The sequence below is a fragment of the Sardina pilchardus genome, chromosome 3 (genome assembly GCF_963854185.1).
Source record: "Sardina pilchardus chromosome 3, fSarPil1.1, whole genome shotgun sequence".
NCBI classification, from domain to species: Eukaryota; Metazoa; Chordata; class Actinopteri; order Clupeiformes; family Clupeidae; genus Sardina; species Sardina pilchardus.
The window spans coordinates 3,940,584-3,956,456 of record NC_084996.1 but is presented as its reverse complement, the minus strand read 5'-3'; the positions used below and the strand labels follow the sequence as shown (position 1 = coordinate 3,956,456).

Below are 15,873 nucleotides of genomic sequence, written 5' to 3'. Positions count from 1 at the left end.
CATGCATTTCATCAGTTATTTTTCCATATAATGTTTAATTTCAGGCCTAAAACATATTTTCTACAGACATTATAGCACTTTGAACAGCAATCTATGTACAGATTTTGCATGGCAGAACAAGTGGAGAAAACTAGGAAGCCTAAGTGGTCAAGAAGAAACAAACTGTAGTTTCCTGGCATTCATGTGCATTTGAGATGCCTGACAAATCCATCTTTGAGAACTTCTCACCACCAGAATTCATACACGACTGAACTGACCAGTTTCCATGTTGCCAAGATTTGAGGGTGTGAGTAGAGTTTTGCACAGACTATGCACAGCTGAAAGGTACTGGGCGGCGCCTTCTGTTGAGCAGCACAAATTGAAGGCACGTGTCCCGTAAGTTTGTTTTTGTGCCCAGTTTACACTGCTCTAAATAGAGAAGTCCATTACTGTCTAGGCGTCCTCTTTGATAGTCATCGAAAAATATTTATTTTCTGATTAGATTTACCATGGCTACAGGTAATCAATTTACTGTTGTTCTTTTCTCAGTTTTATGTTATCCATGGATTTAGGCCATCCTTGACATTTATGCCTTGATTATTACACTTTCAGACTGACTGAAACATGTTTCACCTGCACCTGCTAAGGGATTCCTTTGGGATATTGGTGCACTCTTCTACGGGTAGTAGATGAGGGAGAGTCTTTCTGCAGATACTGTGTGTGAGTGGTTGTCAGCTTTTCACTAGGTCCTTGCACCTGGTCTCCACCGGAGCCATTCTTCCTGGTTGTGTCCATGTGGAAGACACTTCTCCATTCCTTCGTCACGTAGCCCCTTAGTTCCCTGTCCATCTCTTTCCTGCATAGACATAAATACAGTTAGGAGCCAAGCTGCACAGTGGATCACTCAGAAAGGGACAAAGATTTAGGACAACCCTGGCAAGGAAAGGCAATATTGAGCTGCTTGCCTAAGTATACCCCTGTTCATACTGTAGGTCTTGATGGACCATTTAGATTTTCAGTTTGTACTGTATCTGATTTGCTTTGGCTGTTTGATTGCACCCACCAAAATTACATCTTGAAATTACCTACCAGTTTATCTGTCCGCGAGTTTAGCTGGACAAATTTTTCAATGTTTTCATTGTTAACAACCTTCCTGGCAGAGACCTGGGTTGACGGTGATGGCTGATGGTATACTGATGGTGCAAAGTGGCAATTGCCTACTTGGTTTGTTTTCCTACAGGGATTCAAAGATTGTTCTAAGTGTGAGAGGAAACAACTCTTCTCCTTTTTTCCTTCACTTAGTGCTGCCCTGACACTACCACTGCAACCTCTAGCTACACAGGTAACCGTTATGGCATTAGTCTAATCACAGTGACGGCATCGCAATGATAGCGTCTGATCTGCATATATGAGTCCTGTACCTGTGGTGGTGTTGGTAACTCCATTGACTGTCCCCTCGACCTCGGTCTCATCCTCTGCATAGCTTGTAAGAAGAGCTCTTTGTCTGTCTGTCAGCATCCTATCCATCAGCACAAACAAATCAAAAACACAAACAGTAGTTAAGTAGTACATTTTCACTAAATTGATTAATTATCTAATTATCGAGGCACATTAGTTTTACGAAGATAAGCCTTTAAATCGAAGATATTTAACCTCAATTCATAAAGTTCTTACTTGGGAATTTTTATCTTGATGTGAACGTAGTGATCTCCATATCCATAGCCACTGACCCGTGGGATGCCTTTACCAGATAGACGAATGCGCTGGTCTGTTTGAACACCAGCTTGGATCTGTTTGAGAGTATGACCATTAGGACTGTTCAAGTAGCAACAGCTTTCATCAAATAACCACAATCATGTCATTACGTTTCACCTGATGTTTTATTTGACGGACATTATTGCCCCAGAAAGCTAGAAACTATCATTTGTATTCTGGACTAACTTATTTGTGACTGCAGGAAATGCAATTTCAGAAATAGCCTGCCAGGGCAATTCCAAGGGCACAGAGGAAACATTTACTGTGTAGCTTTACAGGTTACAGGATTATACAGAGAGAAGCTTACCACTGAAGATTGTCTTACCGTTAGGTTGAGGGTCTCGTAAAGTCCCTGTGCCCGTACTGTGCCCCCGAGGATGGCCTGAGCCACTGACAACAGTACATCAGAGTGGATGTCAGCTCCATCCCGCCTGAAAATCGGACTCTTCTGGACCTAAATGACACACCAGGATACCAAATAGTTATGGCAAAGTTGTAAGGGTATAAGTCTGCTAACTGTCTGATCACATTCACTAAAGTTAGGAAGAAAAACTAATGATGACGCACAAGTCAATACAATGCATTCCAACTAAAAGGACAAGCAGTCTCGAGACAAAAGCATTTGACATCTAGTCAAGTTAGTTTAAGACAAAGTTTAAAAGATTGTCTTTGAGTAGCAAGACTCGCCTTGAATGTGATAAATATTTCCTTCTGCCCAACTGGCATCCGAACAGTCTGCCCATCCTCAATGCCTGTGGACACACGGAGTTACAGTTAGAATTGTGTGTACCGGTATATTTGTTTGCTCCTTGTCCTAGTCCATTCAAATTTGAAAAAACATTTTCTACAGAGGACACAGCCTGCATGTGAACCTTTTATGAAAGACAAATGGTACAGGCTGATTGCCGCATCAAACTCTAAAGGTGTAGTCCGTAGTTTTTGGTGGGGGAACTTGCTACACTAGTACTACTGCACATTTTAAATGTCTTAGCCCTGTTTTCACAAGGAAGTCCAATGTTTGGGAACATTAATAGTATGTGGGTTCTGGGTTAGAAGACTATTGTAATATAATTGATAGATTACATTTGATTTACTTCATATTCACAACTGTGGCTATCATGTTACTGTATATTAGATTATGCTATATCATACAACAGTATTTACAAATAGCTAGCTTCTCAAAAGACAATAGTGTGTAGGCACGCATACCTGCTGGCACGGGCACCATGACTGTGCGTTTCTGTTTGGTGTGCCCGGTCCCTTGGCATGATCTACACGGTGAAGTCATGACAGATCCCCGTCCACCACATCTCCGGCACGTAGAACGCATGACAAATGGCCCTGTGTTCACCGTTTCCTGTTTGACAGTGACAAACATACAAAGTATTAATTTACCCCAATGTATGCATTCACTTGCGTCACACATTTAACTGAAAACAGTTAAGTTTCTTGGTGATCTGGGCTCGTTGAGGTTATTATCTTTTGCAGTTGGCATCTTTTCCCAATTTTTGCATAACACCCCTTTCGTTTAGCAGCGCAAACCTTTTATTCAATATACAGATTATGGCATTTGACCCACCATGCCAGTGCCATTGCAGCTACCGCAGTGCTGAATTTGACTGTCAGGCTCATGCCCTTTGCCATTACAGCGCTGGCAGGAGCCATCAATGGCCACAGTAATTTCCTTGTTCACACCTTTGGCAGCCTGTGTGAATGTTAGCTCCATCGTGTACTGGAAGAAAACACAGAGAATCATACAGTAGTTATATCACACTAATTCATCTACCACAAATTCAGTTCAGGCCAGTGCTACCATATGCATTAGGAAACAATTTCCTTGACTAAATATCAGAGCCATAATACATATGCCGAACTGCATGTCTGACCTCCTGTGGGCGATTAAAAATGGTGTTGTCTCCAAAGATGTCTCCAAATCCTCGTCCGCCAGAGAATTCTCCAAAGATCTTTCTGAAAAGCTCCTCTGGGTCCACATTGCTACCCCCTCCGCTCCAGTATTGCTGTTGGCCGCCGCCTCCTGCTTGTCCTGCATCAAATCCAGCTGATCCATATGTGTCATACTGTTTCCTCCTGCCTTCATCACTCAAGATCTGCACGCACACACACACACACAGAAAAATGACAAGTCTGTACTTGAACTAGGTCACACTGAGCATGCCCACTACTGGTCACAGGGTCATAATGTATCTCAACCGCAAACTATTGTGCTTGACCACACACAATACAGTCAAAGTCATTTCTGACCCGGTTAAGATAGGGCTAAATGAAAGACACATCTCACACACAGGTGTTCTACTTTGCATGTTCCTGGAGAGGCTTCATGGATACTCAATGACACCTGCAGTCATTCATATCGGATATTTCTCATATTTCTACAGATGAAAATATGTGATTTTCACTAACTGTTACACCTCACAATTTCAGCTATATGACACATTGATTCATGCCATGTAATTTGACTGAAAGGTTGTTAGATGATAGTGATGATCAGACCTCATAGGCTTCAGCAAGTTGTGCAAACTTCTCCTTAGCTTGAGGGTCTTCTTTATTGGTGTCAGGATGGTACTTCTTCGCCATCTACAAGAGGATATACATTTCATAAACACGGTTTACAAGAGATGGCATAAATAGATAGGTTCTTGACTGGTGTTGAATGGTGTGTAAGAAAAAAAGATTTACATTTAGGAAATGTTTCATTTAGATTATATGTTGAGCTGGAGGCCTGGTAGTAAGTACCTGGTAGTAAGCCTTTTTTATTTCTTTCTGGGTCGAGGTGCGAGGAACCCCAAGGATCTGGTAGAAGTCCTGTTTCCCTTGGGCCCAACTGCTTGTGTGGAAGGATGACGAGCAAATGGCATTATGGGGCCTCACTCCTGTGGGAGCAAGCCATTAGGGAAAACACGTCAAATCAGTGCTTAGTCCCTATTGGAATACTCAAAAGCCAATTTTCATTAATTATCATCACCTCATCACCACCATCTTACATAGGAAGATCCCAGATGTCTGAATTGACAAATCAATGAACAATGACCCAGCAATCTGTAAGGGCAAACTTCCTTGCCAAAAAACACTCACACACTCTAAAATTGGTTGGGACTATCTTTAGCTTTGATTATCTTAGCTTTTGCTCCCTTTTGCTATGGCACTGTTTTGACGACCTTGTGTGAGATCACATTTATTTCGCTCAAGAGCTGCTTTTATTTATTTTCACTGAATAATATCGTCTATGGATGACAGCAGAGTCGAACAACTACAAACAGTCCCCTCCAGTACATTTCAAAGACGTTCAGGACTGTGGTGGCCAGTTTATATGTGAAAATCATGCTCCCGGAACCATTCTTACATAATCTGAGCTCAGTGAATTCTGGCATTGTCATCCTGGAATATACTGGTTATCTAGTCATTCAGGGTGTTCAAATGCCTTGTGTGTGTGTGGCGCGTTCCAGGAAACTGATGCCAGGATTTGTCTGTCTCAAACTGTGAAAGACACAGGGTGGTTCAGGGAGGATGAGGAATCCTTTTAATTAATCATATTAATTAGCGACTATAGAGTCCTGGCCTTAACACCACTGGGACTTTGGTACTTGCTGGAGACTTCCTGTAGTCTCCCATCACTATTGAACTATCTTGGCACAAAATGCATGCAACTGTGGACAAAAATAATCATTAGGCTATCATAGCGAGATATCATCCAATGAAATGTCAGTGTGCGACGTTTTGGCCCGGCAGTGTATGATGTAAGGTAATGTAATGCTACACTACTGTAGTATTAGCTAAAACAAAAGGACCAGGGTGTCTGAATTGACATGTCATGTATACTGACCCTGCAGTCTGAAGAGTTAAAAGGCCGCACAAAAACAAGATTGTTTGCTAACGTATTGCTTTACTACCTAGCCTAATATGTTAATCCAAACGTGATCATTTCAAAGTTTCACATTCATTTGACAGTGTCTTGATTGACACATTTTTAACCTCACATCAAGCACGGACTCCTGCAGTGAGCACAAAAACAACCAACAAGAATGACTCACTTTGAGTAAATAAACATTAATCGCGTGCTAAACGACATGATAGTTAGCTCACAATCGTCTTACATGCAGAAAGAGAAGGCAAGTGATTAACGTAGAATATCTACACTATTTGAACCACTACTCGAGTTATATCGACAAGTCGAAGGCTGACACTTTGAGAACATACGTTTGCATGTTAGCTAGCTGGCTGGGTGACCCATACTGTAACTTCCACTCTGAGGTTAACGTTACATTAGCCTACATCACATGTTCAAGCTAGCAATAAGGGACAGCTAGTTGGTCAAATTTCATTTCTGAACTAGATAGGCCTACTATCTTGACCATAATATACATTCTCCGATGATGCATCATATCAACGTTGCTCATTTCAAGTATCACACTTGGACTTTTTAGGAAAATTGATTGCTAAAATATAGAGGTTCCTGCTTGTCAGCTGGCTGTCTTGGCCATGTCTCACCTGGCAACCCCGTCAATGTCAACCCTTTCGTGGTCCCCCCACCTATGATGGGGCTTCTTGTCCATAGTTGCCGTGCTCCTACATTTGACACAACCCGACTAGCTTCCATAGAACGGCAGCTGAGGACAGATACAGGCCGCCGGTGGCCCGTCGACACTGAAAACGATATCCAACGTGAGGTGCATCGGGCCGCTGTGGACGCCATCATTTCGCAGTGGAAGCCTCACGGTGTTCTTTGCGCATGTTCTCAACCCAACGCATGCGTAAAAGGTTGGTGGTGGTGGCGTGTGAAAACCAGACAGTCAGAGAGAGAATCAAAGGTTATAGCTGGATAATAAAGCAAAGAGTAAATTAAATAGAAACATTGAAAATAAGTCCTTAAGTGGTGTATTCAGCTGTTTATCCACTCCAGGTATTGCATTGGGCATATAGGCTACTGTAGACAAGTAGACTTGTAGGCAGTAGGGCCAATGGAGAGTTATGACAGAAAACGTGTTCTATCCTTCATGGGTGTCTTGTGTCCCTTTAAAGGCATTTTGGTCATTCTTATTTTTCAGCACACCTGAGATTCTTCAGTTGAGTCTGGATAACTGAAACATTTTGAATAACAGGATTGCCCATCATACAAAACTTGTACATTAGCCTAAGTGATTTATTTGTGTCCCTCCTTGGGCTCACATAAACTAAAATGCTGACAATAGGTGTCAGATTCCAGACACAGGAGAGGTGTTAAATGTGTGCTGATCAGTGACACATAACCAAGGGGTTTGCAAAAATGATTCAAATTATGAAGTGGTTTCATTTTTAAAAATTCATATCTAGGCCTACATTTCCACTGATAACAAGCATGTTGTGTCTTCCCTCCCCCATTGACATTTAATAAAGTCACTTCACTTGGGTCATGAAGAACCATTCCTACAGCTGTTTAGCTTGGCGTATTTGCTAATTGGTTATCTGATGAATGTGGAGAAATGTTTGAGTCAATCCACAGTAAGTGACGCAAAATCCAAAGTTGACACCTTAGTTACACCTGCCAGAGAATACGAGATAAAGCAACTTTTGGGCATTTCACTGCCAATCAGGCACCTTCCTTTATCGGGGTTTCATTTATAGGCCCATATGGGACCTCCAGAACCAGAATATCTGGCCTACCACTACCAGACCCACCCCCTTCACACTAATAGTATCCAACAAATACCGAAAAAATCTTTGATCATTCTTCTTCAATGCGGAGTCCGGTTATGATTCGATCAGCAACATACGCAGATCAATATTGCAAGTCCCTTGATGAATGCCACTGATCCGATCAGCAACATCTGCCCGTCAACTTGATCTTGTGAAATGACCGCTAGATGTCGCCAGAGTTAAGGAAAGCCATTCAGTTTTAAACTCAACGTCATATTGTGACATTTACCAAAGCGCTTAGTTATTGTGGGAAATTGTATAATTATTATACTAATTATTGATAGACTGGTCGTGTTAACTACATGATGCTTCGTTCTAGTCAAACTTCCCCAAATGTGTGAGAAACATGAGCAGGGTCAGCCGGAACCCAAGAAATAGCACGTGATTTGTAGTCGGACATATTTATGAATGGAATCAATGTTTCTGTTTTGGATTTCAAAAGGTGTCGAGGAAAATGTATTCAACTGGCTCTGAGAGTCTGCTGAAACAGGCAAGGTAGGCTATGCATTGTTCATTTTAAATTGTGAATGTTAAAGAGGACACTTCTCACATCAAGTTAGAATCTAACTGTTAGATAGCCTACATTTAGTTTACTTCCCATCTTGGTAGCAGGTTAGCTAACTGGATGTCATCAAGTACAGGCTACCCCATGACAGTCAGACTGCTGGAAAATAACATTAACATACTAGCAAAACATGTTTATGATGCCCTTCAGTCACTGGTGTCACTTTGTTCTTGACAGAGAAATACAAGACGAAGAGCTTCAGAAGTTTTATGGTCGCATTTCAAAACTACTCAACTCCAACAGAGATCATGGAAACGAAACCATCGACTGTCTTCAGAGGCTCAACTTGATTGTTTCAGCAACGAAATATGCGAAAACGTACGTTTTTCAAAGTGCTGGCATTAAATTCTTCCGCGTTATTTGCCCGAATTATAGGACCATTTGTGAACGTCTATTATTCCAGACTCCCACCAGACCTCAAGAAGAAGTTGCAGATGTTGTTGCTTTCCAAGGCGCATCCTGAGCAGATGCAAGCCCTGTTTTCGTCTATTCTTCGGAAAAGTCTTCCCCTGAGCATCCAGGACCTCTTCACCGAACTAGAACAGGATGTCAAATCGAGCAGCTATGTTGCAGCTGTTGTTCTTTCGCAGGTAACATTGACCCTTCTTGTTGTTACTCGCATATGCATGCGCGTAATGTGCACCTTAATAATTTGTGTCCATACGCAGGCTGCAGGTAAAGATGATGTGACTCCCGTCTGTCAGCAAATGCTGAAATGCATGGAGGCCCGCCAAACCGACGGTCAAATATGTAGACACACGCTTCCCATTCTCACCAAGCTTATCAGCTACTCTCCAGAGATTCTGACTGAGGGTAAGCACCATACTCCATTTCCACCCTGTTCATTCACTAGAACAATATTTCATTGTTCAACGTGAATACAAAAATGTCACATATTTCAGATGCATAAGACATTATAGCTGATTGTAGTCTTGATATGTGTATGCTTCTGTGCTTTTGAACACAATTAACACAACTAACTGTCCAACAGATCAGGTAAATTTGGTGAGCCGGAAGCTGGTAGACTGGTTGAGGTATGCCAGCATTCAGCAGGGAGCCACCATGTCCTCTGGTGGCTTTTTCAGCGGGCCGAGAACGCGACAGGTAATGTTGTGTCTAGACACCCCTCTCTCGGCCTCCAACTTGTTCATTCAGATTAGTCACACCTACTGAACAAAAACACTTTTGAATTATTTGTGTTCCCAGTTATGCACAAACGCAGCAACTGTTCATGGACTGCATATAACCATTACTTGTCCACACACAAACCTGAACTCGAGCCCCCAACACTCACTTCACTCAGCCCCATTCCTTAAAGCTGTGTCAGACCACCTGGACTCTTCACTGAATTTCCCTAAATAGAAGCATAAACACTAAGCCTGAACAATTGGTCTATTGGTTATTCAAGATGATGCATCTTCAAAATGATTAAATGTGTATAGTGTCAGGGGGAAGTAATTAACCTTATGTTAACATCTGCTGTCCACCAGCCTGTTCCAGTGACCGAGGTGGACGGTGCAGTGGCAGGGGACTTCTTCACCGTTCTGTGTGTGGGTCGGAGCTTCGGGGAGGACCAGTGGATGAACATGTATGCCTTCTCCATGATCAGGAAGTGGCTGCTCACCTACGATACCGAAGGAACCTCTGGTGGAGATTCAGGTAAATGACGTTTTCCATGTGTAATGTACGTAACTGGGTTCTATTGGAACTTATGGTCTCCTTTGATCCACAGTTGGTGAAGATTTCAGTTGTTTATTATTATTATTTACATGAAAGAAAAATAATGCAGTTGGATTTTTATCTTTGCTAGCCCAACTTAGTCAGATCATGCTGTCACAGGTACAAGGTAAGCTGCAGAACGTAAGCCGTCCGCCCACAGTGTGCTGTTTTTCTCGCCATCACAACTTAAATAACACTCTGAGATTGGGCCTCTGATCATTGCTATTTTAATCAAGGGCTAAAAATGGACTGAACAAAAAAAATGCATGTGTGTGCATGCCACACCCTGTCTGTCATTCTCTTAATTCTCTTCATAAATGTCACAGGTTTTGCATTGCATCTTGATCCTGTGACATGTTATTAATGGTAGAGATACTGTGTGTGGAGATTGAAGACAGAAAGCCTCACCTCATGTTTGTTTCACCTTTGTATGGAGCTGGCTGATCATATTAATTCTTAAGCTGTCTATTTAGCAATCAGACAAAAGACTCACTCATAAGATTTACTACCACTGGGTGTCCAGCCTTGAATCCCGGAGGAGAAGGCGCAGATTAACTCTGTGGGATGGTAGATGTTCAAAGGCAAGACAGTTAGGATGCTGACATAAACACACAAGGGTGCACACACACACACACACACACACACACACACACACACACACACACTCACATGTTCACACACGCACACGACACACGATAAGTGCACACAGCAGGGAGGATGAATGACAAGGGGACGTTTCTTGTTTTGAGCAGATGACCGGTCGGAGGTGGACAGCTCAGTAGTGTCCATGGTCTCAGCCACGTCTTCGTCCAGCAGGCTCCTGCCCCCGAAGGAGAGGCTCCGGGAGAAGGCCTTTGAGTACTGCCACCGGCTCATTGAACAGAGCGACCGCAGTGAGTCACGCCTGGCTGACCAATGAATCCCTTGCTGATATTGTTTATTTCACACATATCCATACTGTTGCTTGCACCATGATCAATTTGCTGCGTGAGAAGACCACAAAACGGTCCATGTGCCCTGTGAATGCAGGTTGCTGTGAGCTGTTGTTGAGTCTTTTAATGGCAGTTAGAGTATTTATGTTTTAATCAGAGCTCTCTCATGTCGTTAATGTGATCATTTGTGCTTATTGCAGAGGCGATAAAAAGGACTGACACGGAACTTCAGAAAGCGGTATGAGGTGTTATGTGCATTTCTAATGTGCATTTATTCTTTATACTAGTGTCCGATATGAGATTACTGTGGAACTTTCTATCACATAGAACTTAAAATAAAATACAGAATGAAAGGATAAAAGAAGACTCACTAAAATGTCACTGGAATAATGTGGTATGGAACTAAAGATGGATTTAATGATGCATTTACAATAAGCTTGGCACCCCTCAGTCTAACATCAACCAAGGTCTACACAAAAAGAATATCCAGTTCCTATTCAATGGAGTATGCTTACCAAGATTTCTCACAACAACTATCATTCTGTTTTCTCAGTGCATAGTGGAGGCAGTCACCATTATGGATATCATCTGTAAAGAGGACCCATCGTACGTGTACCGAGCCTTCCCCAGCGTGAAGGCCCTCTATGGCCGCATTAGTGGCGAGCTGGCCTATGCCCGAGCCCTCATCCCCATCGCCCAGTTCTACCTCAACCACAGTAAGTGCTCCAAGCCGCTGTCCAAGTCAAATTTACTTCTGCTGATTTGAATGACTATCTAATGATGTAGAATATACAAGGAATTCATTTTGCATTTGTCAAGAACATACTGTATATTCTCAGTATCAGTGAAGCCAGATAGTAACGGTTATGCCATGTAATGAAAAAGGTCTATGTTCATAATGATGGATTTGGCTCATACAGTGTATCTGTGACAAATACAAATAAGGCTTAATCAGGCAAAAGTTTCATAAGAGCATACACTACTCATTGAAAAGTTTAGCGAAAGCCAATTATCCCTGACTCTCTTTGTGAGTAGTGTACATGTGTAAAAATGAGATGCCCAATTGAGACGTGTGGTTTTCAGGTGAGATGGCAGCAGTGGACTCGGAGGTGGTGGTCAGACAGCTCTTCTCTCGCTTCCCATCTGAGCTGTTCAACGAACCGGCGCTGGCATACGAGTTGGTCCAGTTCTGCAGAGCCAACAAGGCTGTGCTCGAGGACAGGGTTCCACTGTACAGGCAGAGTTTTCCCAACCTGTTTAAGGTAAGTGCAGGGTATAGTCATTACACCTAGTGGCCTAGTTGCCTCATGCAGTTGAATAACAGAGTTAGGTGAAATTAATTCTATCTATGCCTAACCGTAGCAATCTGAAAAATGAGACATTTTCCAACCACCGATACAATGAAACACTATTTTGGAAAAAATTTGCTGATATTTTTTAAACAAGAAAACAGTGATGATTGATTCACTGTTGAATACTGTTGCAAGCCTCCGTAACTATTGTCATGGATAGGAGCATGGCCCTATCCATGGCACGGATTTTGACGGGTGCCCAGTACATTGAAAATTTTACGAAAAGGGGAAGTTTTGCATTGTGTTACTTAAGCGTTTGTGCAATAATGTGTTTGACATAGATGTTTATATACATACATTAGATGGGAGCACTGAAACATTTTCAAGAATCTTCACATGACTTCTTGTGTTGTTTCTCCTCTCCCTGCGTCAGTTCTTGGCCTGGAACAGTCCTGCCCTCATCTCGGACTACGTGGAGCTGCTGCCCTCTCTGATGAGCCCGGACACAGCTGTGGAAATCCTGCACTCTCTGCTGGACCTGCCGTGCCTGGCCGCCACCCTGGACCTTCAGCAGAGGTAATCGTAATGCACTGCAAGCACTCTAGTCTGCCTGCTGGAGCTGTCCCCTCTGAGTTGTAGAGGATTTCATCAAACACCTGGCAATCAAGTAACTGTTATACAGTCATTTTTCTCTGTGTTAGCCACATTGTGTATAAACCGTATGACTGTGTTGTAAGCCAATTAAAAAAAAGACTAAACCGTGTATTGACCACACACGTGTATTATCCGCAGTGCCCAGTAGCCCAATGAATCAGAATCAGATCAGTGGTTTGCTCAGAAAGATGAATGGGGAAAAAAGAAAGGCATTGTGTGTTAACCTCATAGCTGAAATCGTGCAAAATCAAGGTATAAACCTCAGTTAATTGGTGGGGAATTATGGTAATTGACCATATAAACACTGCCAAAGGTGAAGCCACTGAAAGAAACCAAAACTGACCAAATATGGACCATTCTTTGTGGACCTGGCCAATTTTATATTTCCAGGCATGCTCTGGCTCCAAAAAAGCACTGAACGGGCTCAATCCAATTTTGCTGCAAATATTGCTGACCATTTTTTTACAGTTAATGGGACAAATTGTAAACAAGGATAGTCAGCTTTGAGTGGTCTGAAAACTTGTGTTGTCTCTTTAAATCTTGGAGCAGGGGTACATCCCATTCCCAAAGCCAACAGACGTTACAGGGAGATCTGTTTTGAAATTCTCAGTGTAACAACAGCAGCACGAAGATAAACAGTCTGGAGTCTGGAAATGTTTCTCCAGAGACCTGTGACCTAAGGCAGGGCTTGGCTTGCTCAAATGGTGTCACTCTGCATGTCTTTACTCTGCAAGCATACTAAGCAGGCTCTTCCATTAGCCAAGCCTTTTATTCAGGCTTGAATAAATGTGTTATTACTATTATTGTGCAGGTCGGCCACCTACCAGGCCTTTGAGCGTGTGCTGTGGGACCATGGCTCCAAGATCGCCAGCGCTCTAGAGGCTTTCAGGCAACCATCTTACAGAGGCCTCTTTCTGTACATCCTCCGGCCAGAGTCTGGCTCCGGGGACACCATAGACAGGTGAGTAGTACTACCTGTGGGAATATTTTTTCGAGGAGGTCTTTAAAGATCCCATGCAATATGGCTCACAGTTTGTTTTGCAAATCTCACACAAAGGTCAAGTTTCTGAATACAGTGTTAAGATAGTTGTTATTATTATGTACCGGCATTTTATCTATTGGCCTAGATGCTGGTAAAATGACACTATTACGATCACTGCTTGTACCTGGTGCTCTTGGTGAAAAGGTTTGCTTGTGTGTCACAGATTGAACATGCTCCATGAGGTCCTGTCTGAGATGGCTGCGAGTCCGCGAGTCGTGCAGTGTGCCCAAGTTGTCCCTGTGTTACTTCACGTCTTCTTCAACAAAGTCGCTGAGGTAAATGGCAGCCTTTGCATTGTGAGAAATGTTTTTAACATTTATACCAGAAAATGTATATTATGAAGCATATTATGTAAACATAAAATAAATAGATTTGCTTGATACCTCCCTTTAGTTTGCTGATCAGAAGCTGACAAACCAGCTTACCCAGGTCCTGCTGGAAAGAAGCAGCCTGCTCTACAACATCAAGCAATTTAAAATTGAGCTATTCAGGTAAGTGTCTGGTGAGAGAACAGGTATTGTGTTCTAGCCATGAGTGCCATATTGTATCTTATTCAATAAATATAATTATACTTAATGCTTAGGAAAACACTCATGCCTTAACCCCAAATAAGAGCGGGTTTCAATGCTCACACAAACCCTTTGGTCTTTCTTAAAATTATGATTAGCTCATATTATTCCAATTCAGTGAGTTCATGTCTAATCACTGCCAGTGGCTAGGGGTTGTTTTGTCCAAATGTTAAAATTTTTCCTCAAGGGGATTCTCAAAAAAAATTAACATTGCTTGATTGTCATGGAAGTGAGTCACTGAATTCTTCTCAAAGTTTGTTTTCCCAAAATGATTGACGTACATCTTAGGTGTCTGGGAATGCTGGACTTGAATATATTGGCACTGCTATTGTCATGCAATCTTCTCAGTGGGATGTGGTAAGTGTCAGCACACTAATCTGTCTGTCTGTCTGTCTGTCTGTCTGTCTGTCTGTCTCTCTCTCTCTTGCCAAAGGGTCTTCAGCACTCATATTCGTGCCTTGTGCAAGCTCCACCCTTCTCTCATTGTTGACCAGTCCCGGGAGCTGCTGGACTTTGCTGGAAGCACGGCCAACATCTACAGCAGGGAGGAGCTCTATACCAATGTGGTGAGTTCAGGGGGAGGACAAAGCTCCTCATCAAAGCCCCTCTGCTGCCTCTAGTGGTCGGATGCTCAGGACCGATGTGGATGGATTGTTGATGAGGCAGGATTTCTCAAATGTATCCTCAAATTCAGTTATGGATAGAAACCCTGGGGCATATTTGAGAAACCCTTCAAGCTGGTCTGTGTCTGTGTATGTGTATCTGTGTGTGTGTATGTATGTCTGTGTGTGTGTGTGCCTGTGTGTGTCTGTGTGGCTATCCAGGTGTGGCTCATCGGTGAATACCTGTCAGTGGCACACGACCCACGCTGCTCCGTGGAGCTCATCACCTCGTTCTTCGAGAGCTTGGAGGCGGTGCTCTTCGAGATCTCCCAGGTGCGCCAGTCGGCCAGCCCGCCCTCCTACCCGCCGCACGTCCTCACCACCCTCATGACCACACTGGCCAGGCTGGCCTCACGCAGCCAGGACCTCATCCCCAGGTACGTGTGGAGGACCCATGTCCTGTTCCTCTAGCCTGACCTGCCAGTCCCACATCAAGATGGTGAGGGTCGGGGAACTCACCGTAAGCAGGGCTCAATCGGAGGGAGGTGGGATAAACAGTTGTCTTTCAAATTCCCTCTCCGCTATAGGATAACGCTAGACGAATCATGGTCTTGTTTTCAAGTAGCAGGATGCGTAACCTTCCCCCTCCACGCGATAGGATAACGCTAAACGAATCATCTTCTTGTTTTCAAATAGCAGGATACGTTACCATCGCAACTTCTGGTCGTATGTCAGTCACCATTATGTTAAGCCCGCCCACTGACTCTATACACGCTGTGATTGAGCCGTCCGTTTTCTCCGTTTCCTAAGTCCAATGGGTCGTGACTAGACTGCCCCGCCAGCCAAATTACATTTGCTGCCGCTAGGGGCGTCTAGATTTCTAGGCTACTGTTCCTCTCCTCCCTTATCCTGTTGCTTCCATAGCAGTGAGTCTTCTCCTGTCCAGACATGGCGCTGTGGGCCGGTGCAGTTTTATGCAATGGCTAGGGCTTCTCCATTTATTCTTGGCCAGGGCTCAGTTGGAAAAGAGATGGCTCAAGCTGATTCACCCTAGTTAAACAAAGGGTAAACAA

At 43.2% G+C, this 15,873-nt stretch overlaps 2 protein-coding genes across 4 annotated transcripts in view; one reads left to right on the top strand and one right to left on the bottom strand.

Annotated features, from left to right (window-relative positions):
* Window positions 1–15: 15 nt before the first annotated feature.
* On the bottom strand, window positions 16–6,475 carry dnaja3a (DnaJ heat shock protein family (Hsp40) member A3a). 2 transcript variants are annotated; one of them, XM_062531400.1, is made up of 12 exons: window positions 6,241–6,475; window positions 4,489–4,625; window positions 4,246–4,329; window positions 3,621–3,842; window positions 3,314–3,466; window positions 2,944–3,091; window positions 2,422–2,486; window positions 2,060–2,188; window positions 1,654–1,769; window positions 1,401–1,498; window positions 1,069–1,213; window positions 16–835 (listed from the first exon to the last, which is right to left on the bottom strand). In XM_062531400.1, the coding sequence occupies exons 1-11, from the start codon at window positions 6,446–6,448 to the stop codon at window positions 1,197–1,199; spliced, it is 1,377 nt and encodes a 458-aa protein (XP_062387384.1). In that variant the 5' UTR covers window positions 6,449–6,475; the 3' UTR covers window positions 16–835; window positions 1,069–1,196. The 2 variants fall into 2 exon arrangements, with proteins under 2 accessions (XP_062387384.1, XP_062387382.1); XM_062531398.1 differs by lacking the exon at window positions 1,069–1,213.
* Window positions 6,476–7,786: 1,311 nt separating this feature from the next.
* Window positions 7,787–15,873, top strand: part of ap5z1 (adaptor related protein complex 5 subunit zeta 1) — a 10,051-nt gene continuing 1,964 nt past the window's right edge. Inside the window, exons 1-17 of one of the 2 annotated variants that reach the window (XM_062531379.1) lie at window positions 7,787–7,920; window positions 8,168–8,308; window positions 8,394–8,580; window positions 8,659–8,803; window positions 8,982–9,094; window positions 9,481–9,649; window positions 9,801–9,836; window positions 10,462–10,602; window positions 10,842–10,879; window positions 11,195–11,357; window positions 11,725–11,903; window positions 12,367–12,509; window positions 13,399–13,548; window positions 13,793–13,904; window positions 14,023–14,120; window positions 14,632–14,764; window positions 15,023–15,237. In XM_062531379.1, coding sequence (XP_062387363.1) covers window positions 7,880–7,920; window positions 8,168–8,308; window positions 8,394–8,580; window positions 8,659–8,803; window positions 8,982–9,094; window positions 9,481–9,649; window positions 9,801–9,836; window positions 10,462–10,602; window positions 10,842–10,879; window positions 11,195–11,357; window positions 11,725–11,903; window positions 12,367–12,509; window positions 13,399–13,548; window positions 13,793–13,904; window positions 14,023–14,120; window positions 14,632–14,764; window positions 15,023–15,237 — 2,204 coding nt within the window. In that variant the 5' untranslated portion in view covers window positions 7,787–7,879. The remainder of the gene's footprint in view (window positions 7,921–8,167; window positions 8,309–8,393; window positions 8,581–8,658; window positions 8,804–8,981; window positions 9,095–9,480; window positions 9,650–9,800; window positions 9,837–10,461; window positions 10,603–10,841; window positions 10,880–11,194; window positions 11,358–11,724; window positions 11,904–12,366; window positions 12,510–13,398; window positions 13,549–13,792; window positions 13,905–14,022; window positions 14,121–14,631; window positions 14,765–15,022; window positions 15,238–15,873) is intronic. The other variant, XM_062531380.1, reaches the window with a different exon arrangement.

Coding starts and splice junctions, on each gene's coding strand:
- dnaja3a (XM_062531398.1), bottom strand. CDS start 6,448: ATGATGGCGTCCACAGCGGCCCGATGCACCTCACGTTGGATATCGTTT. Junction 4,626..6,240: donor GACATTGACGGGGTTGCCAG/GTGAGACATGGC, acceptor TTGCTCCCACAG/GAGTGAGGCCCCATAATGCC. Junction 3,843..4,245: donor AACTTGCTGAAGCCTATGAG/GTCTGATCATCA, acceptor GTGTGCGTGCAG/ATCTTGAGTGATGAAGGCAG.